General features: G+C 50.2%; 1 protein-coding gene across 12 annotated transcripts in view; it reads left to right on the top strand.

Annotated features, from left to right (window-relative positions):
- The window catches only part of KTN1 (kinectin 1), a 256,665-nt gene that overhangs the window by 89,768 nt on the left and 142,840 nt on the right, over positions 1–24,057 (top strand). For all 12 annotated transcript variants that reach the window (XM_075329993.1, XM_075329992.1, XM_075329990.1 and 9 more), the window contains 5 exons: positions 5,229–5,380; positions 17,818–17,886; positions 19,477–19,514; positions 20,281–20,371; positions 21,705–21,773. In XM_075329993.1, coding sequence (XP_075186108.1) covers positions 5,229–5,380; positions 17,818–17,886; positions 19,477–19,514; positions 20,281–20,371; positions 21,705–21,773 — 419 coding nt within the window. The remainder of the gene's footprint in view (positions 1–5,228; positions 5,381–17,817; positions 17,887–19,476; positions 19,515–20,280; positions 20,372–21,704; positions 21,774–24,057) is intronic.

Raw genomic sequence — 24,057 nt, 5'->3', positions numbered from 1 at the left:
CGCCAGCCTAGGTTGAAGAGTCCTGCAGGCGGCAGTTGCCTCCCCGTAGGGGAGGGCTGTCTTCGCAGCTCTAACATAAGGTATTTCTTTACCCACCCAGGGACAGCTTTTGGACGTCCCAATCGTCTGGGTCTCCCAATGGAGCGACGAAGAAGAAGGGAATTTTGTTACTTACCGTAAATTCCTTTTCTTCTAGCTCCTATTGGGAGACCCAGCACCCGCCCTGTTGTCCTTCGGGATTTTTGGGTTGTTTCGGGTACACATGTTGTTCATGTTGAACGGTTTTTCAGTTCTCCGATGTTACTCGGAGTGAATTTGTTTAAACCAGTTATTGGCTTTCCTCCTTCTTGCTTTTGCACTAAAACTGGTGAGCCAGTGATCCCACTGGGGGTGTATAGCCAGAAGGGGAGGGGCCTTACACTTTTTAGTGTAATGCTTTGTGTGGCCTCCGGAGGCAGTAGCTATACACCCAATCGTCTGGGTCTCCCAATAGGAGCTAGAAGAAAAGGAATTTACGGTAAGTAACAAAATTCCCTTCTTTTCTCTCAACTCCCCCCTGCTCCAAGGCCGCCACCTTCTCACAATCCGTGGTGTCCTTGCAGGCAAACTGAGTGATTGTCCCAGTTCCCGCTCAGGAATGCTTCAGAGGTTTTTACGCCAATCTCTTCCTAGTTCCAAAAAAGGACGGTACCTTCCGGCCCATCCTGGATCTCAAGCTTCTCAACAAGCATGTCCGGGTGCGGCATTTTCGCATGGAGTCCCTGCGATCAGTCATTGCCTCTATGACCCAAGGGGATTTCCTGGCATCCATCGACATCAGAGATGCCTAGCTACATGTGCCCATTGCAGTGTCACATCAGCGTTGGTTACGTTTTGCAATAGGAGAGGATCATTTCCAATTCGTGGCTCTCCCCTTCGGGTTAGCCACGGCCCCTCGGGTATTCACCAAGGTCATGGCGGCAGTGATTGCGGTCCTGCACCTCCAGGGGTTGGCAGTGCTCCCTTACCTGGACGACCTTCTGGTCAAGGGTCCATCCAGCGCAGACTGTCAGCGGAGTGTTTCGCTCACTCTCGCCACCCTAGCCCAATTCGGGTGGCTTGTCAATCTTCCCAAATCCACTCTGACTCCGACCCAGAGTCTCACGTACCTAGGGATGCAGTTCGAGACTTTGCCGGCACTTGTGAAGTTGCCCTTAATCAAACAGCTGTCACTCCGGCTAGCGGTGCGCTCTCTCCTGAGGCCCCGCCGTTATTCCCTCAGGCGCCTGATGCAGGTGCTGGGTCAAATGGTGGCTTCCATGCAGGCGGTTCCCTTTGCCCAGTTCCATCTGCGTCTTCTGCAGCTGGACATTCTCCGCTGTTGGGACAAGCAGCCTTCCTCCTTACAGAGGTTAGTGGCTCTGTCGCCACGGACCAGGAGCTCTCTTCAGTGGTGGCTTCGACCCCTCTCCCTGTCCCAAGGGCGCTCCTTCCTGGCTCCGTCCTGGGTGATTCTCACCACGGATGCCAGTCTATCCGGCTGGGGAGCGGTACATCTCCACCACAGAACTCAGGGCACTTGGACTCCGTCCGAGTCAGCCCTTTCAATCAATGTGCTGGAAACCAGAGCTGTGCTTCTAGCTCTCCTAGCCTTTCACCACCTGTTGGCGGGCAGGCACATTCGAGTCCAGTCAGACAACGCGACAGCGGTTGCCTACATCAATCACCAAGGCGGGACACGCAGCCGCCTGGCAATGTTGGAGGTACAACGCATTCTTCAATGGGCGGAGGACTCCCAAGTCCACCATATCCGCAGTCCACATCCCTGGCGTAGAAAACTGGGAGGCAGATTATCTCAGCCGTCAATCCGTGGACGGTGGCGAGTGGTCCCTGCACCCGGCAGTGTTTCAGTTAATCTGCCGCAAATGGGGCACTCCGGACGTGGACCTAATGGCATCCCGTCACAACAACAAGGTTCCGGTTTACGTGGCTCGCTCCCACGATCCTCAGGCCTTCGCCGCGGACGCTCTGGTTCACGATTGGTCCCAGTTTCGTCTGTCCTACGTGTTTCCCCCTCTAGCTCTCTTGCCCAGAGTCCTGCGCAAGATCAGAATGGAGGGTCGTCGAGTCATCCTCATTGCACCGGACTGGCCCAGGCGAGCTTGGTATCCGGATCTGCTCCAATTGTCCGTGGAGATGCCGTGGCATCTTCCGGACCATCCAGACCTGCTCTCGCAAGGTCCGTTTTTCCGCCCGAATTCTGCGGCACTCAAATTGACGGCGTGGCTTTTGAGTCCTGGATTTTGACGGCTTCTGGTATTCCTCCTGAAGTCATCTCCACTATGACCCGGGCCCGTAAGTCTTCCTCCGTCAAGATCTATCACAGGACTTGGAAAATTTTCCTGTCCTGGTGTCGCTCTTCCGGCCATTCTCGTTGCCAACCCTTCTGCCTTTTTTACAGTCCGGTCTGCAGCTGGGACTGTCCCTTAACTCTCTCAAGGGACAAGTCTCAGGTCTAGCAGTGCTGTTCCAGCGGCGTATCGCCCGGCTGGCTCAAATCCGCACCTTCATGCAAGGTGCGTCTCACATCATTCCGCCTTATCGGCGGCCCTTGGATCCCTGGGACCTTAACTTGGTCCTCACGGTATTGCAGAAACCCTCTTTCGAGCCCCTTAGGGAGGTTTCTTTGTATCGTCTTTCTCAAAAGGTGGCCTTTCTAGTTGCCATAACTTCTTTCAGGAGAGTCTCTGATTTGGCTGCGCTCTCCTCGGAGTCACCTTTTTTGGTTTTTCACCAAGACAAGGTAGTTCTCCGTCCGACCCCGGACTTTCTTCCTAAGGTGGTCTCTCCCTTCCACCTTAACCAGGATATTTCCTTGCCTTCCTTCTGTCCGGCCCCTGTTCATCGCTTTGAGAAAGCGCTGCATACTCTAGATTTGGTGCGTGCTCTCCGGATTTATGTGTCTCGCACCGCTGCGCTTAGGCGGTGCACCTCTCTTTTTGTGCTAACCACAGGGCGGCGCAAGGATCTCTCTGCTTCTAAGCCGACCTTGGCCCGTTGGATTAGATCGACCATTTCGGACGCCTACCAGAGTACTCAGGTGCCTCCCCCGCCGGGGATCAAAGCACACTCGACCAGAGCTGTCGGTGCCTCTTGGGCTTTTAGGCACCAGGCTACGGCTCAACAAGTCTGTCAGGCTGCCACTTGGACTAGCCTGCATACCTTTTCAAAGCACTACCAAGTGCATGGTCATGCTTCGGCAGATGCGAGCTTGGGCAGACGGATCCTTCAGGCGGCTGTCGCCCACTTGTGAAGTTATGCTCCGCCTACTTCTTAGTTTTTTCTGTTTATTCCCACCCTGGGACAGCTTTGGAACGTCCCATGGTCTGGGTCTCCCAAAGGAACGATAAAGAAAAAGAGAATTTTGTTACTTAACGTAAATTCTTTTTCTTATAGTTCCGTATTGGGAGACCCAGCACCCTCCCTGTTGCCTGTTGGCAATTTTCTTGTTCCGTGTGTTATCACCGGCTGTTGTCGTGGACAGAGTCTCCGGTTGTTCCGGTTCTTACTCGGTTCTACTTGTGGGTGGCTATTCTCCTTCAGCTTTTGCACTAAACTGGCTAGGACTGGCTACCAGGGGGTGTATAAGCTCAGAGGGAGGAGCTACACTTTTAAGTGTAGTACTTTGTGTGTCCTCCGGAGGCAGAAGCTAAACACCCATGGTCTGGGTCTCCCAATACGGAACTATAAGAAAAAGAATTTACGGTAAGTAACAAAATTCTCTTTTTTCTTGCCATAATACAAATTCTAAGTAAAGAAAAATGAGTTGCCATCATTACTTTAAGAAATGGAGGTCAGTCAGTCCGAAAAATTGGGAAAAGTTTGAAAGTGTCCCCAAGTGCAGTGGCTAAAACCATCAAAAGCTACAAAGAAACTGGCTCACATGAGGACCGCCCCAGGAAAGGAAGACCAAGAGCCACCTCTGCTGCGGAGGATAAGTTTATCCGAGTCACCAGCCTCAGAAATCGCAGGTTAACAGCAGCTCAGATTAGAGATCAGGTCAATGCCACACAGAGTTCTAGCAGCAGATACATCTCTAGAACAATTGTTAGGCCAGAGTCACACTTGCGAGTGCCTCTCGTGTAACTCGCGCGAGTCTCTCATTGAATCACTCGGCACGGACTCACACTCTCCTGACAGGAGCGGGTCAGTTGCATGTATGTCTATGCAGCCGAGATGCTCCTGTTTGGAGAGTGTGCGTCCGTGCCGAGTGATTCAATGAGAGACTCGTGCGAGTTACACACGCGAGGCACTCACAAGTGTGACTCTGACCTTAAGAGGAGACTTTGTGCAGCAGGCCTTCATGGTAAAATAGCTGCTAGGAAACCATTGCTAAGGACAGGCAACAAGCAGGAGAGACTTGTTTGGGCTAAAGAACCGTGAAGCATGGAGGAGGAGGTGTGATGGTGTGGTGACACTGTTAAGGATTTATTCAAAATTGAAGGCATACTGAACCAGCATGGCTACCACAGCATCTTTCAGCGGCGTGCTATTCCATCCGGTTGGACCATCATTTATTTTTCAACAGGACAATGACCCCAAACACACCTCCAGGCTGTGTAAGGGCTATTTGATTAAGAAGGAGAGTGATGGGTGCTACGCCAGATGACCTGGCCTCCACAGTTACCAGACCTGAACCCAATCGAGATGGTTTGGGGTGAGCTGGACCGCAGAGTGAAGGCAAAAGGGCCAACAAGTGCCAAGTATCTCTGGGAACTCCTTCAAGACTGTTGCAAAACCATTTCCGGTGACTACCTCTTGAAGCTCATCAAGAGAATGCCAAGAGTGTGCAAAGCAGTAATCAAAGCAAAAGGTGGCTACTTTGAAGAACCTAGAATATAAGACATATTTTCTGTTGTTTCACACTTTTTTTTGTTTTAAGTATTTCAGTCCACATGTGGTAATGCATAGTTTTGATGCCTTCAATGTGAATCTACAATTTTAAGTCATGAAAGTGAAGAAAACTTTGAATGAGAAGGCGTGTCCAAACTTTTGGTCTGTACAATATGTATGTATGCGTGTGTGTGTGTGTGTATATGTGTGTATATGCATATATATATATATATATATATATATATATATATATATATATATATATATATATATTATATTATATTATATTATATTATATTATATTATATTATATTATATTATGACTCTTCTATGTCTTTTTGTTTTTTTTGGGACAGATCTCCAGGGAAAGCTTATGTCCAAGGAGGCTGAGGTCCAGAGTTTGCACAGCAAGCTGACAGACACCATAGTGACCAACCAGCAGCTGGAGCAGAGGATCATGCAGCTGATGGATGAAGGGCAGGCGGACGGCCTTCAGATGCAGGTGCAGGTACTGTCTTATGGAGATCCATCGTGAAACGCTCATATCCATTTGCATGTGGTTGTACGTAGGGGTCCTGGTTTCCCTTGTGATGGTATGTTTTCACTACAAAAGTTAGTCTTCGTTCACACTTGCATTATACAAGTCTAGTTCTCGCTTTTTTCCCAAAATTGTTTTGGGAAGGTAAAACCTTCTCTTAAGGCTGCCACCCATTGGATATTATTACATTACCTGAAAGTGTGTTGGGGACTCCTGACACTCCCCTGACATCATGTTAAACGGGATGTCCACTACTTGGAAGAACCCTTCTCATTCTCCTTGTCTGCCCCGTAAAAATAAATAAGCCTATACTCGTCTGTGCGGCCGCGGTCCCAGCGATGTCTGGAGCTGCGTTCCTGTGGCCCATGTAACATTCATATGACACGCAATTCTCGCGACCAATCAGTGCCGGCTTCCTTATCCTTGTCTTCAGATGTTTGAGCAGGAAGTCAGCGCTGCACTCACATCCTGCTCCAATGTCCAAAAGTGGGGAGACAAACTCCAGGTGCTGATTGGTTGCAGGGCTCACGTGTCATAACAGTGTCACGTGGGCCACGGGAACACTGTTTTGCTGGAACCGCAGCCACCATAGCAGGGCTTATTTATTTTTACGGGGGCAAAGAAGGGGAATGAGTAGGGGGTTGTCTAAGCAGTGGACATCCCCTTTAAGGATCAGGCAGTTCTTCTGCCATAGAGGACACAATACTTGGCTGAGCATTCTTTTGTATGGGGCTGTCAGGAGAGATGGGGGTTATCTAAGGTGTATGGGGTGACTTTGGCCACTGCACAATTCGTATGGCCAAAGATCGTTATGTGCTGCTGCTCCATACAAGTAAATGGAGTCAAGACCACGACAAACAAGACAAAAGAATCAGACAGAGTACTATTTTGGGGCAACTTTCTTGTTGTGGTCGCATTTACATAGGGGTCCCCCATTCATTTGCATTGTGCTGTAGCAGCGGCACATAGCGAATTTTGGATACAAGACCTGTCGCAACCAAAGTCACCGTGTAACCCCAGCGTAAATCTACAGCAAGAGGGGCACAGATCCCTAGAGATCTACTGTGCGTTGTCTGAAGGATCTGCTGTATGCGTCAACTCATGCCAAATGTCCTGAATGGATATTTCTTTGTCGCTCCATTGGGAGACCCAGACAATTGGGTGTATAGCTTCTGCCTCCGGAGGCCACACAAAGTATTACACTTTAAAAAGTGTAACCCCTCCCCTCTGCCTATACACCCTCTGTTGCATCACGGGCTCCTCAGTTTTATGCTTTGTGTGGAAGGAGGCACACATCCACTCATGCATTCTCATTTTAGTTAATCGGTTGGAAGAAAAGTGGGCCCCCACGGGGCCCCCGGCATGTTCCCTTCTCACCCCAGTACGTCGGCGGTGCTGTTAAGGTTGAGGTACCCATTGCGGGTACAAAGGCCGGAGCCTCATGCCGTTTTCCTTCACCATCCCTTAGCGGCTCTGGGAGAAGTGGGATCCTGAGCGGTCATCCATTCACTGGGACCGTGCTCCCTCCGCAGCCCCTGTGGGAATCTGTCGGACAGGAGTCTATTTATCCTCAGGGACCGGGCCCTGCATCACTAAGGTACTCTGTGTCCCCATGGGGGATGTGCATGGAGCGCCTTCATCCCGGACGCTGCAGCAGCTGCTTATTTGTGACGGCCGGCGGACTTCTGCGCCGACCGCGCCTGCTTGTCGGCCGCAGTCTTAAATTTAGTCCCCGGCTTCAATTGCGGCCTAGTAGCAAAACTCCCGCCCCCGGGCCTGTCTATCAGGGGTAAGGGCGGGACTGCCGACCTGACATCGGATGTGAGGGCCGGAGCATCCTGTATGTTTCCTCCCCCCTCACTGATCACTGTGGGGACTCCAGATTCCCGCACTTTTCTAGCGCCGCCCACGGCCCCACTCCTCCCCAGAGAGCTCCGGCAGCCATTTTTTTGGCATTCTGCCGGTGGAGGATTTCCAGGAAAGAGCTCTGCAACACTGGGAGACCTAAGGCAGGGAATCTGGAGGATACACGCTCCGCTTTTTAGCGGTCGGTAAGCCACACCGGTCACCCGGTGCTGGTCCCCTTAGGGTGCCGGAATAGATACTATATATTTATATATTTCTGTTCGGTCGGGCTGTATACCCTTTCCCATATACCCTCAGTGATCACTCTCCTAGGAGACAACAGCATGTCGTCCACAAGGAGCAACGGTGCCAAGGCACAGGGTTATTTTGCGACCTGTACCTCTTGTGCGGCTAAGTTACCTGCGGGTTCCACCTACCCTCACTGTGAGCAATGCTCAACCCCTGTTTTGCTTGCTCAGCCGGAGCCTCGGTCACTAGTGGGCCCCTCGGCTCAGGCAGACCCCCCTGCTCTCCCTGTCCAGGCGGCAGGGACAGAGTTTGCCGTTTTTGCTGAAAAACTCTGAGTCACTCTCACAATCCATGGCTCAGTCTATGGAAAAATGGTCTGCCAAGCTGCTTGAAGCTTTGCAGTCCAGACCAGTCCTTACACAGGCCCCGGGCACTGTTGGATCATCGCCTCCAGGCCCCTCTCTGTCCGCGCCGCAGTGCGTTCCCAGGGGGGGGCCTAGGTCTCACGTGGAGGACTCCTGCCCGGACCACAGTCCCAGACCGGCTAAGCGGGCCCGCTGGGAATCTTCCCCGACTTCTTCACGCTGCTCGGGTTCCCAGCTTGAGGACTCTCTGGACGGTCCTACACTCTCAGGGCCACTCGGTGATCCCTTACTTAGACGATCTTTTGGTCAGGGCACCCTCTCAGATGGCGTGTCAAAACAGTCTTCCGTAACTCTGGCGACTTTCAAGCAGTTCGGGTGGATCATCAACTTCCCAAAATCCAAGTTGACACCGACCCAATCACTGACGTACCTTGGGATGGAGTTTCATACTCAGTCAGCGGTAGTCATGCTACCGCTGGACAAACAGCTTTCGCTGCAGGCAGGGGTGCAATCTCTTCTTCGGGGTCAGTCACACCCCTTGAGGCGCCTCATGCACTTCCTGGGGAAGATGGTGGCAGCGATGGAGGCAGTGCCCTTCGCGCAATTCCATCTGCGGCCACTCCAGTGGGACATTCTCCGCAAATGGGACAGGAGGTCGACTTCCCTCGACAGGAACGTCTCTCTTTCCCTTGCAACCAAGACGTCACTTCAGTGGTGGCTCCTTCCCAACTCTCTGTCGCAGGGAAAAATCCTTCCTACCCCCAACCTGGGCTGTGGTCACCACGGACGCGAGCCTGTCAGGGTGGGGGGCGGTTTTTCTCCACCACAGGGCTCAGGGAACCTGGACTCCGATAGAGTCATCCCTTCAGATCAATATTCTGGAGATAAGGGCAGTGTATCTAGCCCTATTGGCCTTTCATCGGTGGCTGGAGGGCAGGCAGATCCGCATACAGTCGGACAACGCCACTGCCATCGCATACATCAACCACCAAGGCGGCACTCGCAGTCGTCAAGCCTTCCAGGAAGTCCGACGGATTGTGCAGTGGGTGGAAGCCACAGCTTCCACCATCTCCGCAGTTCACATCCCGGGCGTAGAGAACTGGGAAGCAGATTTTCTCAGTCGTCAGGGCATGGACGCGGGGGAATGGTTTCTTCACCCAGACGTGTTTCGAGAGATCTGTCGCCGCTGGGGAACGCCGGACGTCGATCTCATGGCGTCACGGCACAACAACAAAGTCCCGGCATTCATGGCCCGGTCTCAAGATCACAGAGCTCTGGCGGCGGACGCATTAGTTCAGGATTGGTCGCAGTTTCGACTGCCTTATGTATTTCCTCTTCTGGCGATGCTGCCCAGAGTGCTGCGCAAAATCAGGTCCGACTGTCGTCGCGCCATTCTCGTCGCCCCAGATTGGCCGCGGCGGTCATGGTACCCGGATCTGTGGCATCCCACGGTGGGTCAACCGTGGGTGCTCCCAGACCGCCCAGACTTGCTGTCACAAGGGCCGTTTTTCCATCTGAATTCTGTGGCCCTCAACCTGACTGTGTGGCCATTGAGTCCTGGCTCCTAGCGTCCTCAGGGTTATCTCAAGAGGTCATTGCCACCATGAGACAGGCCAGGAAACCAACGTCCGCCAAGATCTATCACAGGTCTTGGAGGATCTTCTTATCCTGGTGCTCTGATAAGGGTTTTACTCCCTGGCCTTTTGCCTTACCCACTTTTCTTTCATTCCTTCAATCCGGAATGGACAAGGGATTGTCTCTCGGCTCTCTCAAGGGACAAGTATCGGCGCTATCCGTATTTTTTCAAAAGCGTCTAGCCAGGCTTCCGCAGGTCCGCACGTTCCTGCAGGGAGTTTGCCACATAGTCCCACCTTACAAGCGTCCGCTGGAACCCTGGGACCTTAACAGGGTGCTAACTGCTCTTCAGAAACCACCTTTCGAGCCGCTGCGGGATGTCTCTTTATCACGTCTTTCGCAGAAGGTGGCATTTCTAGTGGCAGTTACATCGCTCCGTAGAGTGTTGGAGCTGGCAGCGCTGTCATGCAAAGCCCCCTTCCTGGTTTTTCACCAGGATAAGGTGGTTCTGTGTCTTGTTCCGGAATTTCTCCCTAAGGTGGTATCTCCTTTTCATCTCAATCAGGATATCTCCTTACCTTCATTTTGCCCTAATCCAATTCACCAATGTGAAAAGGATTTGCACTCCTTAGATCTAGTGAGAGCACTCTGACACTACGTGTCTCGCACGGCGCCCCTGCGTCGTTCAGATGCGCTCTTTGTCCTTGTCGCTGGCCAGCGTAAGGGTTCGCAGGCTTCCAAGTCAACCTTGGCTCGGTGGATCAAGGAACCGATTCTTGAAGCCTACCGTTCTTCTGGGCTTCCGCTTCCTTTGGGGCTGAAAGCCCATTCTACCAGAGCCGTGGGTGCGTCCTGGGCATTGCGGCACCGGGCTACGGCTCAGCAGGTGTGTCAGGCAGCTACGTGGTCTAGTCTGCACACTTTCACGAAACACTATCAGGTGCATACCTATGCTTCGGCAGACGCCAGTCTAGATAGGCGAGTCCTTCAGGCGGCGGTTGCCCACCTGTAAGAGGGGGTCGTTTTCGGCTCTTTTTATCGAGGTATTCTTTTACCCACCCAGGGACTGCTTTTGGACGTCCCAATTGTCTGGGTCTCCCAATGGAGCGACAAAGAAGAAGGGAATTTTGTTTACTTATCGTAAATTCCTTTTCTTCTAGCTCCTATTGGGAGACCCAGCACCCGCCCCTGTTCCCTTCGGGCTGGTTGTTCTTTTGTGTACACATGTTGTTCATGTTGAATTGTTCTTTTGGTTCATGGTTTTCAGTTCTCCGAACATCCTTCGGATTGAATTTACCCTAGACCAATTTATAAGTTTCCTCCTTCCTGCTTTTGCACCAAAACTGAGGAGCCCGTGATGCACGGGAGGGTGTATAGGCAGAGGGGAGGGGTTACACTTTTTAAAGTGTAATACTTTGTGTGGCCTCCGGAGGCAGAAGCTATACACCCAATTGTCTGGGTCTCCCAATAGGAGCTAGAAGAAAAGGAATTTACGGTAAGTAAACAAAATTCCCTTCTTTCTTTATCTGAAATCATCTAATAGTTTGTTTTTTCTTTATCGTTCCTTTGGGAGACCCAGACCATGGGTGTTTAGCTTCTGCCTCCGGAGGACACACAAAGTACTACACTTAAAAGTGTAGCTCCTCCCTCTGAGCTTATACACCCCCTGGTAGCCAGTCCTAGCCAGTTTATTGCTTTGTGTCAGGAGGCATACATCCACACATGCATTCTCATCTGATTTGTTTGACTTTTGGAAAGAGTTTGAAGAAAAGCGGGTCCATGTCTGGACTCCCGGCATGTCCCTTCTCACCCCACTGTGTCGGCGGTGTTGTTAAGGTTGATTTACAAGGCTGCAGCCTTACATGCCGCGCTCCTTCACCATCCCTTCTGGGCTCTGGCTTGAAGTGGGAGCCAGCACGGTCTCCATGCCTGTCAGGAGTCCGGTCTCCATCCACAGCCCCTTGAGGATTCTGTTGGACCGGAGCACTCATCCCCAGGGACATGGCCCTGCGTCTCAGCAGCTAAGTACCTGAGACGTTTATGTTGGGGGTCCCGGTTCTTTATTGTAAGGGGAGAGTATGCTGTATGTGATTGTTTTAACTTTTCCGGCGGGTTCTCTAGCTTTTGCCTGAGAACCGCGTCGATGGTGCCTGCTTGTCGGCCTCGCCGCTTAAATTTAGGCCCCGGCTTCGCCGGAGGCCTAGTTTCATTTTCCTGCCCTTGCATGTCACTCATGCAGAGGGACAGGTTCGGCTCTTTCGGCGGCCGTTCTACACAGGGGAGGGACACTCCCCACTGCTGGGGCGTCCCTCCTTCCCTGCAGGTCTCTATAGCCCTCCAGTTCCCGCTCTTTTATAGGAACGCCCTAGTCCCGCCCCCTCTCCGCTCCGGCAGCAATTTCTCAGGCAGAGTTCACTCTGCTCTGGGACATTCTGCATCTTTGCTGAGGTGCTGCGACTGGGGGACCGGGCTTCGGGATCTGGAGGGCACACAACACCGCGCTCAGCGGTCTGGTAAGCCACAGCCGGTCTCCGGTTGTGGACCTCTGTATATTCTCCCTGGGGTTCATTCTCTGCAAAGCCCCCACTCCAGCAGCATGTCTCACACAAGGAGCAAGGCTCCAAAGCTTTATGCTGCATGCACTGCATGTAAGCTCCTGCTGCATGAGCCGAGCATTTATCCACACTGTGATGGTTGCTCTAACTTGGCGGTGCCACAGCCTGGAGTCTCACCCCCAGTGGTCTCTCAGGCTGCTGCTGCACCTGTGACTGAACCCCCGGCCTGGGTAGAGTCCTTTTCTAGGTCCATATCCCAGTCATTTGCTGAGTCCATGGGACTTTTGTCCAGGACTTTGATGAATATGCATCAGCCCCCCTCACAGGGTGCCTCTAATACTCTTGACAGAGGACTCCTATCCTCTGACCTCCGTCCATCAGAGCTCACGGAGGATTCATCATCTGATCCCAGACCCCGTCCTTCTAAGAGAAGGCGCAGGGTTTCCTCCCCCTCCCCATCCCACGGCTCTGTCTCAAGAGCTGACTCTCAAGATGAGGAGGATGCCCTCACTGGGGGCTCGGAGGCTATGTATCCCTTCAATTTCTCTGAGGGAGACTCAGATCTTAGTGATTTGATTGCTTCTATTAATTCTGTTCTGGATCTCAATCCGCCAGTGTCAGAGGAGCAACTCTTTGGCAGAAAAACATCAGTTTACCTCGCCTAAGAGAGTGAAGAGTGTGTTCTTTAACCACTCCAGTTTTCAGACCGCTGTGACCAAACCCAGGGCCTGCCCTGACAAACGCTTTCCAAAGCGTGGTTCTGATGACCGGTTTCCATTTCCACCTGAGGTGGTCAAGGAGTGGTCTTACTCCCCAAAGGTAGACCCTCCGGTGTCTAGGCTCTCAGCCCGGACCGTTGTGTCGGTGGCTGACGGCACCTCACTTAAGGATTCCACTGACCGTCAGATTGACCTTCTGGCCAAATCTGTGTATGAAGCTGCGTGGGCCGCGTTTTCCCCGACTTTTGCAGCAGTGTGGGCTCTCAAAGCCATCTCTGCTTCTCTAGAGGAGATGCATTCCCTCACCAAGGAATCTATGCCTGAGATGGTTACCTTAACTGCTCAGGCTTCAGCTTTTTCATCTTATGCCATGTCTGCCATGCTAGAGGTTGCTCACCGCACTGCGGTGGCTTCAGCTAATTCTCTTGTTATCCGCAGGATTTTGTGGCTTCGAGAGTGGAAGGCAGATGCTTCTTCCAAGAAGTTTCTTGCTGGGCTCCCTTTTGCTGGTTCACGGCTGTTTGGTGAACAGCTGGATGAAATCATTAAAGAAGCTACTGGCGGGAAGAGTACTTCCATGCCACAAACCAAGACCAGGAAACCCGCCCAGGGTAGGAATCAATCGAGGTTTCGTTCCTCCAACTGGTCATCCTCTAAGCCTTCCGCCTCGTCCGCTAACTCAGCCAAGGATCAGAGATCCAACTGGCGCCCAAAAGCGCGTCCGCAGAAGACCGCAGGAGGTTCTGCCACTAAGGCAGCTTCCTCATGACTCTTGGCCCGCTCCAGCCACGTCCTTAGTCGGTGGCAGGCTCTCCCACTTTGGCGACGCTTGGTTAAACCAAGTCTCCGATCAGTGGGTGAGAGACATCATATCTCACGGCTACAGGATAGAATTCTCTTCCAGCCCTCCAAACAGATTTTTTTCTCTCAACTCCCCCCTGCTCCAAGGCCGCCGCCTTCTCACAGGCCGTGGCGTCCTTGCAGGCAAACTGAGTGATTGTCCCAGTTCCCGCTCAGGAACGGTTCAGAGGTTTTTACTCAAATCTCTTCCTAGTTCCAAAAAAGGACGGTACCTTCCGGCCCATCCTGGATCTCAAGCTTCTCAACAAGCATGTCCGGGTGCGGCATTTTCGCATGGAGTCTCTGCGATCAGTCATTGCCTCTATGACCCAAGGGGATTTCCTGGCGTCCATCGACATCAGAGATGCCTATCTACATGTGCCAATCGCAGTGTCACATCAGCGTTGGTTACGTTTTGCAATAAGAGAGGATCATTTCCAATTCGTGGCTCTCCCCTTCGGGTTAGCCACGGCCCCTCGGGTATTCACCAAGGTCATGGCGGCAGTGATTGCGGTCCTGCACCTCCAGGGGTTGGCAGTGCTCCCTTACCTGGACGACCTTCTGGTCAAGGGTCCATCCAGCGCAGACTGTCAGCGGAGTGTTTCGCTCACTCTCGCCACCCTAGCCCAATTCGGGTGGCTTGTCAATCTTCCCAAATCCACTCTGACTCCGACCCAGAGTCTCACGTACCTAGGGATGCAGTTCGAGACTTTGCCGGCACTTGTGAAGTTGCCCTTAATCAAACAGCAGTCTCTCCGGCTAGCGGTGCGCTCTCTCCTGAGGCCCCGCCGTTATTCCCTCAGGCGCCTGATGCAGGTGCTGGGTCAAAGGGTGGCCTCCATGGAGGCGGTTCCCTTTGCCCAGTTCCATCTGCGTCCTCTGCAGCTGGACATTCTCCGCTGTTGGGACAAGCAGCCTTCCTCCTTACAGAGGTTAGTGGCTCTGTCGCCACGGACCAGGAGCTCTCTTCAGTGGTGGCTTCGACCCCTCTCTCTGTCCCAAGGGCGCTCCTTCCTGGCCCCGTCCTGGATGATCCTCACCACGGATGCCAGCCTATCCGGCTGGGGAGCAGCACATCTCCACCACAGAGCACAGGGCACTTGGACTCCGTCCGTGTCAGCCCTTTCAATCAATGTGCTGGAAACCAGAGCTGTGCTTCTAGCTCTCCTAGCCTTTCACCACCTGTTGGCGGGCAGGCACATTCGAGTCCAGTCAGACAATGCGACAGCGGTTGCCTACATCAATCACCAAGGCGGGACACGCAGCCGCCTTGCAATGTTGGAGGTCCAACGCATTCTTCAATGGGCAGAGGACTCCAAGTCCACCATATCCGCAGTCCACATCCCTGGCGTAGAAAACTGGGAGGCAGACTATCTCAGCCGTCAATCCGTGGACGGTGGCGAGTGGTCCCTGCACCCGGCAGTGTTTCAGTCAATCTGCCGCAAGTGGGGCACTCCGGACGTGGACCTAATGGCATCCCATCACAACAACAAGGTTCCGGTTTACGTGGTTCGCTCCCACGATCCTCAGGCCTTCGCCGCGGACGCTTTGGTTCAAGACTGGTCCCAGTTTCGTCTGTCCTACGTGTTTCCCCCTCTAGCTCTCTTGCCCAGAGTCCTGCGCAAGATCAGAATGGAGGGCCGTCGAGTCATCCTCATTGCACCGGACTGGCCCAGGCGAGCTTGGTATCCGGACCTGCTCCAACTGTCCGTGGAGATGCCGTGGCATCTCCCGGACCGTCCAGACCTGCTCTCGCAAGGTCCGTTTTTACGCCCGAATTCTGCGGCACTCAAATTGACGGCGTGGCTTTTGAGTCCTGGATTTTGACGGCTTCTGGTATTCCTCCTGAAGTCATCTCCACTATGACTCGGGCCCGTAAGTCTTCCTCCGTCAAGATCTATCACAGGACTTGGAAAATTTTCCTGTCCTGGTGTCGCTCTTCCGGCCATTCTCCTTGGCCATTCTCGTTGCCGACCCTTCTGTCTTTTCTACAGTCCGGTCTGCAGCTAGGACTGTCCCTCAACTCTCTCAAGGGACAAGTCTCAGCTCTGTCAGTACTGTTCCAGCGGCGTCTCGCCCGGCTGGCTCAGGTCCGCACCTTCATGCAAGGTGCGTCTCACATCATTCCGTCTTATCGGCGGCCCTTGGATCCCTGGGACCTTAACTTGGTCCTCACGGTATTGCAGAAACCCCCTTTCGAGTCCCTTAGGGAGGTTTCTTTGTATCGTCTTTCTCAAAAGGTGGCCTTTCTAGTTGCCATAACTTCTCTCAGGAGAGTCTCTGATTTGGCTGCGCTCTCCTCGAAGTCACCTTTTTTGGTTTTTCATCAAGACAAGGTAGTTCTCCGTCCGACCCCGGACTTTCTTCCTAAGGTGGTCTCTCCCTTCCACCTTAACCAGGATATTTCCTTGCCTTCCTTCTGTCCAGCCCCTGTTCATCGCTTTGAGAAAGCCCTGCATACTCTGGATCTGGTACGTGCTCTCCGGATCTATGTGTCTCGCACCGCTGCTCTTAGGCGGTGCACCTCTCTTTTTGTGCTAACCACAGGGCGGCGCAAGGATCTCTCTGCTTCTAAGCCGACCTTGGCCCGTTGGATTAGATCGACCATTTCGGACGCCTACCAGAGTACTCAGGTGCCTCCCCCGCCGGGGATCAAAGCACACTCGACCAGAGCTGTCGGTGCCTCTTGGGCTTTTAGGCACCAGGCTATGGCTCAACAAGTCTGTCAGGCTGCCACTTGGACTAGCCTGCATACCTTTTCGAAGCACTAGCAAGTGCATGCTCATGCTTCGGCAGATGCGAGCTTGGGCAGACTCATCCTTCAGGCGGCTGTCGCCCACTTGTGAAGTTAGGCTCCTCCTACTTCTTAGTTTTTTCTGTTTATTCCCACCCAGGGACTGCTTTGGAACGTCCCAAGGTCTGGGTCTCCCAAAGGAACGATAAAGAAAAAGAGAATTTTGTTACTTACCGTAAATTCTTTTTCTTATAGTTCCGTATTGGGAGACCCAGCACCCTCCCTGTTGCCTGTTGGCAATTTTCTTGTTCCGTGTGTTATCACCGGCTGTTCTTACTCGGTTTTTACTTGTGGGTGGCTATTCTCCTTCAGCTTTTGCACTAAACTGGCTGGGACTGGCTACCAGTGGGTGTATAAGCTCAGAGGGAGGAGCTACACTTTTAAGTGTAGTACTTTGTGTGTCCTCCGGAGGCAGAAGCTAAACACCCATGGTCTGGGTCTCCCAATACGGAACTATAAGAAAAAGAATTTACGGTAAGTAACAAAATTCTCTTTTTTGTTTTAAATAAAATTTAGGATTAAAATTAATCTAACAATTTGGATGGGCAATCAGTATCCAATCGGTAGCCGACTCCTGACTCCTCTATCAGCTGTGCTAAGGGGCTCGGGGGTTTTGGCAGCCCTCCACTGCTTGCCTAGTGTCTACCTTGTAGTGGTGCCTCCTTTTCCAGTGTAATAATGCTGCAATACCCTGTACCTCCCTTGTTACATTACATATCTGTAGGTTCCATTAACCTGGAAAAGGCTGAGAGGCAAAGGAAAGGGTCAGTAGTGGCATCTGTTATAGTTCATGAGTCCTATTGTAAATTAATATTACCCATGCACAATATTCGGTGAACTTTGGATAGTTTGTTTAGTAACCTGACTATCCAGCATATAGTGACTAGTGATGAGTGGGCACTACTATGCTCGGTGCTTGAAACGCGCAGGCTGTACAATACAACAATGTACGATGTAGTCTGTAATCATGGATACACATAAGTGTGTGCACGAGCTGTGTACAGAAAACGGTAGGATGCTAATACCATTTATCAGATTGCTTCTCTTAAAGGGAATCTGTCAGCAGGTTTTTGCTATGTATCTGTAATCTGACAGCAGAGTGAGGTAGGGACAAAGACCCCGATTCCAGTGATGTATCACTTAGTTTACTGGATGCACCAGTTGTGATTTAATCAGTTTTCTTTGCAGCAGATCCTGGATTATTGAGCGGAGTATAACCCCGCCGACACCACTGAAAGCTGCCAATCAGTGGTGGAAGCGTGATTGGACCAGGAGTCCTCTAGTGATAAACTCCTGCTGATAAAACACTGATTGTATTGAAAGAGGCAAACACAGCTAAGTAAATGATACATCCTTGGAATTGGGGTCCCTGCCCCCTACAGTTATGGACTTTTCTTGTTAGTGTCTGTGATTACATGTGTAGATGCAACACAATTCATTTGTGTATTTTCTCATTCATTGTAAGGATTTACTGAAGCAAAATGAAGCCCTCAGTGTCCAGGTGCAGAAATATCACTCACAGATGCAAGTTCAGGTACCGGCTGTGTCCTAGTGTTATACGTCCTGTAATGATGATATACATACAGTACAGACCAAAAGTTTGGACACACCTTCTCATTCAAAGAGTTTTCTTTATTTTCATGACTCTAAAAATTCTAGATTCACATTGAAGGAATCAAAGCTATGAATTAACACATGTGGAATGAAATACTTAACAAAAAAGTGTGAAACACCTGAAAATATGACTTATATTCTAGGTTCTTCAAAGTAGCCACCTTTTGCTTTCATTACTACTTTGCACACTGTTGGCATTCTCTTGATGAGCTTCAAGAGGTAGTCACCGGAAATGGTTTTCCAACAGTCTTGAAGGAGTTCCCAGAGATGCTTAGCACTTGTTGGCCCTTTTGCCTTCACTCTGCGGTCCAGCTCACCCCAAACCATCTCGATTGGGTTCAGGTCTGGTGACTGTGGAGGCCAGGTCATCTAGCGTAGCACCCCATCACTCTCCTTCTTAGTCAGATAGCCCTTACACAGCCTGGAGGTGTGTTTGGGGTCATTGTCGTGTTGAAAAATAAATGATGGTCCAACTAAAGGCAAACCGGATGGAATAGCACGCTGCTGCAAGATGCTGTGGTAGCCATGCTGGTTCAGTATGCCTTCAATTTTGAATAAATCCCCAACAGTGTCACCAGCAAAGCACCCCCACACCATCACACCTCCTCCTCCATGCTTCACGGTGGGAACCAGCCATGTAGAGTCCATCCGTTCACCTTTTCTACAAAGACACGGTGGTTGGATCCAAAGATCTCAAATTTGGACTCCTCAGACCAAAGCACAGATTTCCACTGGTCTAATGTCCATTCCTTATGTTCTTTAGCCCAAACAAGTCTCTTCTGCTTGTTGCCTGTCCTTAGCAGTGGTTTCCTAGCAGCTATTTTACCATGAAGGCCTGCTGCACAAAGTCTCCTCTTAACAGTTGTTCTAGAGATGAGAAGGTGTCCAAACTTTTGGTCTGTACTGTATGTTTAGGATGACACTACAATAAAGTCGCCTTATGAAACATTGTTGTGTATATATAAGGTCAGGTGACCTGTGGATGCTTGGTCTTGTGGTTGCCTGATATGTACAGTGCCTGCATCCACCTGGAAAGGACAACAGGGGAGGAGTTTATGGGGAGAGTCCTGTCCTGCAGATGTCCTCAGCCACTCTGCTTTCCTTACAAAGCTTCTACCAAATGTTTTTTTTTTTTCTTTTAAAGCTGACTTTAGGGACGAAATAAGAAATTTCCGGCAGTAAAGGATTACTAAGAGTAGATAGAAAATAATTTTTGCTTATACCCAAAACAGTCTTGTAGAAATCCTACAGAGAACACTTTTCTAACCACATGCTGATATATTCTGTGGCCTGTGGATGGTCATAGAGGAGGAGCTTAGGTAAAGTGGGCAGGGCTTTTGCTGCAGGTAGTTGTCTCACAGCCAGACACAGGATTGTGATCAGGAAGAGGGGTCAGTGGTGGGAGCGAATGGAAATCTAAATCAGGCCTATTGATAGTGTTAGTTATTTTCATTATGTGAGTAGGATATCATTTTTTGTTGCATTAATTAAAATGTATTTTTTTCCCTAGTCTTCTGCTTCAGTTATTGTGGAAGAGCTACAGAAAAAGTAAGTGGTGCCAGCATTTTTATGAATGGGGGTTATCTGAGGGGGTCATGTTTAAAACCTACAACATCTACAATGTCACTTTCCAATAGATTGTAATTCAATGGGCTCTGTACAAAACTCGCAAACCCACCCTGGTATCACAATGACCAGGGGTGTAAGGATTGTGGGTGCAAGGGTGACGGGCGTACCCGAACCACGGAGTCTAAGGGGGCATAATAGAAATGACCAATATGTACTAGTAAAGACCTGTGATGGTTGGGGGGGTCCTTGTTGGAGATATTGCATTGGGACCCTGGAAGCATACTAGTGACAATGACTTTGCTGGTCACATCCAGCAGTAATGTTTGACCCGTTGGTGAGAATGACCACTGCAGTTGGTGAGGTTCACGTGGGGGGAGGGGGTGTCAATTTTTGGGATTTTCAAATATTTGGATTCCTCAACAGCACATGATTAAATAAAAAAATATATACATGTTAAAAATAACCTCTTGCTTATACTTCAGTTGCTCCTTCATCTACACAAATCTCATTGGTCAAAGTGAGGGAGGAGGGAGAGGCAGCTGCAGGTTCATGGTAAAAGACCATGTAAGAGGAGGGATAAGCTAAAACCAAGAATCACAGATTCTCTACCAGATTTCTCTGACTTTTGAATGACAGATGTTAACAACCAGAGATCTATGCTTACAGATCTGTGCTTTACCGGGTGTTTTATAGTTTTTTGGGGTTTTCTTTGTGTGTGCTAATATAACCTATGTCATTGTCATAGGTTTGTGGAGAAGGAAATCGATTTAAAACAGATGGAAGAATTCTTGGCTCTTGAGCGCGCAAACTCTGCAAATAACGGAGAAGAACTCAAGGTGAGGAAAATGTTGTATAAATGCATATTTTATGGGAAGATTTTCAAGGCATGCTTTGTGATCTGCGCAGAGGTCCGTGTGCAGGGAGGGGAGAGGAGGTGAGCCGTGGTCTTCACGTATTGTGAGCCGTGGATACTGTGGTCTGTTTATATATGATAGATTTCATTATGACCTGTCTGATGACTTCAGAAAAGCGATCTCTGCCAAACATGAATGGTCAGGCTCCGAAATAAAAGTGCTAGGATTTTCCTTTTTATTTATACTTCCTGAAATCCAGCACTATTATTATTTTATTTTTATTTTTCAGATATACTAGATATAGATGATTACTATTGATATATCTATGATTTGGAGAGAAAAAAGATACAAAAAAAATCACCTAAAATTTGTAAAATGTCGACCAAGAAAACCTGAATGAAACAATAGTGTGAATTGTTGTTATTCTCAGTATTCATTCATTCATTCATTCATTCTTTATAATAATAATAATAATAATATTTTTTTTTATTATTATTATTATGACTGGGTTCTTCTCCCATATCACACAATCATCAAAGCGAGAGATGAGCGAGCAATCCAAAGAGCATTTATTCCAAGCAAATCAAATGGTCCATAACATAATCCTCAAAACAGAGGGTAAAATTAGTCCAGAATCACAAATATTGTCCAGTAAGCGATAAATGTCCAGGTCTCTCTGAGAAGCCGCAGCTTCTCCCAGAGGATCAATTCTTCTCGCTTCCAGTTCTCAAACAGACTGCCCCATTCTTCAGGTAAGCAGAGAGTTTAGGTGGATCCCAGACCCCCTCCCCCACACCTAGGGACAGAAGCACTTCAAGGAGTTATAACCCTGCAGACAGGATAAACAATACATCGAATAGACAGCCCGCCACGCCCAAAACATGAAACCACACAAAATGGTACATGACCCACAATATCCCACCATCACAATTTATTATTAATTCAAAATAAAATAAAAAATAAATTAATCTAAAATAAATAATTTAAAATCAAAATAATCCATAATAAACATAAATCATAATATAATAGTTCAATATAAAGACAATAATAATCATAATAAATCAAAATACAACACAAAATAAAAATAATCATAAAAATAAAAAAAAAATGATTAATTTAACTTTTATTTTGATTTTTTTATTATTATTATTATTATTATTATTATTATTACTTATTTATTTATTACATTTTTATTTTTTGTGATATTTTCCCTTCAGGTTCCCTTGCGAATAACTTGATGTCCATCTGTTTGCAGGTTTTAAAGACCCATAGACTTTATATGTTTTCACATGGGTCTTTTTTCTTGTTATTGCAGGATCTGAGGAAGCAGAATGAATCGCTGAACATTCAGTTACAGAAGAACATTGCACAAATGCAAGCCCAGGTAGGATAAGCCCCCGGTGTGCAGACTCTCTTCTACGTGAGGAGGTGTCTTGCTGAAAGCCTCTGGATTGCAAGGCTTTGTGCGCACGCTGCAAAAAATTTGTTCACAAAAAAACTGCACCTTGTGCCAGAAAACGAAAAAAAAAAATAATAAATAAAATTTCTTTGTCGCTCCTTATTGGGAGACCCAGACAATTGGGTGTATAGCTTATGCCTCCGGAGGCCACACAAAGTATTACACTAAAAGTGTAAAGCCCCTCCCCTTCAGCCTATACACCCCCCGTACTGCTACGGGCTCATCAGTTTTTATGCTTTGTGCGAAGGAGGTCAGACATGCACGCATAGCTCCACAGCTTAGTCAGCAGCAGCTGCTGACTATGTCGGATGGAAGAAAAGAGGGCCCATAACAGGGCCCCCAGCATGCTCCCTTCTCACCCCACTCTTGTCGGCGGTGTTGTTAAGGTTGAGGTATCCATTGCGGGTACGGAGGCTGGAGCCCACATGCTGCTTTCCTTCCCCATCCCTCAATTAGGGCTCTGGGTGAAGTGGGATCCTTTCGGTCTCCAGGCACAGGAGACCGTGCTCCATCCACAGCTCCTGAGGACCATGCTGGATAGGAGCCGAGTATCGTTCAGGGACATGGCCCTGCTACTTTGAGGTACTCTGTGTCCCCGTGGGGACCGCGCACAGCAACACTCCAGCATTGCTGGGTGTGCTAGTGCACCGGGGACAGCAGCGCTGACTGCGTTTGTGCTATTACACACTTCAGCGTCGCTGAGTGTGTTCGTGTAGGGGGACTGCCGCGCTGACCGCCGCTGCCATGGTTATCACTACGGCGCGGCTGGGACTGTTAGTGCGCCGGGGACTTCCGCGCCGACCGCGCTTATACGGCGGCCGCGCTTATAACTCGAGTCCCCGGCTTTTTCGGCCTAGTCTCGTTTTCTTCCCGCCCCCAGCCCTGCCAGTCAGGGGAAGGGCGGGACGCTGTACAGGACGGCAGCACTGAGGGCTGGAGCATGCTTTGCATACTCCACCCCCCTCACTCTGCACAGTGGGGCACCAGTTCCCGCACTTTTCTGGGTCACGCCCACGGCTCCCTCCTCTCCTCAGGACGCCGGCAGCCATTCCTGTCAGCTCTGCTAACGCTGGAGAGGAGAGACAAGCTCAGGGAGACCCAGGCAGGATTTCTGGTGCCCACACAACCGCTTTGCGAAGGCGGTAAGCAGCACCTGTGGTGCTGGCCCCACTAGTGCAGAAGTGTACTTATAGATTACATGATTATAGACTATACTTTACACTGTATGGTGCACTGTTGATTTTTGTCTATATACCCTCCTGTATTGCTCAGAGGAGACAACAGCATGTCGTCCACAAATAGGAAGGGTGCCAAAGCACAGACTTACTATGCTGCCTGTGCAGCATGTACGGCTATACTGCCGGCAGGTTCCACTGACCCTCATTGTGTGCAATGCTCGGCCCCTGTGGCACTTTCTCAGCCGGAGCCTCTGCTAAGGGTGGCCCAGGGAGAACCACCTGTTAACACTGTCCAGGTGACAGGGACGGAGTTTGCAGTTTTTACTGAAAGGCTTTCTGAGACTATGGCTAAGATATTAGAAGCCTTGCAGTCCAGGCCGGCATCTCAAGCCATGGGCACTGTGGAATCATTGCCCCCTGGTTCCCCTCAGTTGGAACAGCAATGTCCTCCCGGGGTGTCTCATGGATCCCAGGGTGAGGTCTCTGACACGGACCGCAGCCCCAGACCGATTAAGCGAGCTCGCTATGATATCCCCTCGACATCATCACAATGTTCAGGGTCTCAGCGAGAGGACTCTCTGTATGATGAAGCGGAGGTAGCTGATCAGGATTCTGATCCTGAAGCCGCTCTCAACCTTGATACTCCTGATGGGGACGCCATAGTGAATGATCTTATTGCGTCCATCAATGAAATGTTGGATATTTCTCCCTCAGCTCCTCCAGTGGAGGAGTCAGCTTCTCAGCAGGAGAAATTCTGTTTCAGGTTTCCCAAGCGTACAGAGAGTATGTTTCTGGACCACTCTGACTTCAGAGAGGCAGTCCAGAAACACCGAGCTTGTCCAGATAAGCGTTTTTCCAAGCGCCTTAAGGATACATGTTACCCTTTCCCCCCTGACGTGGTCAAGGGCTGGACTCAGTGTCCCAAGGTGGATCCTCCAATCTCCAGACTTGCGGCTAGATCCATAGTTGCAGTGGAAGATGGAGCTTCACTCAAGGATGCCACTGACAGACAGATGGAGCTCTGGTTGAAA

The sequence above is a fragment of the Anomaloglossus baeobatrachus genome, chromosome 12 (assembly GCF_048569485.1).
Source record: "Anomaloglossus baeobatrachus isolate aAnoBae1 chromosome 12, aAnoBae1.hap1, whole genome shotgun sequence".
Lineage (NCBI taxonomy): Eukaryota > Metazoa > Chordata > Amphibia > Anura > Aromobatidae > Anomaloglossus > Anomaloglossus baeobatrachus.
This window is presented reverse-complemented; position numbering and strand designations above follow the sequence as displayed.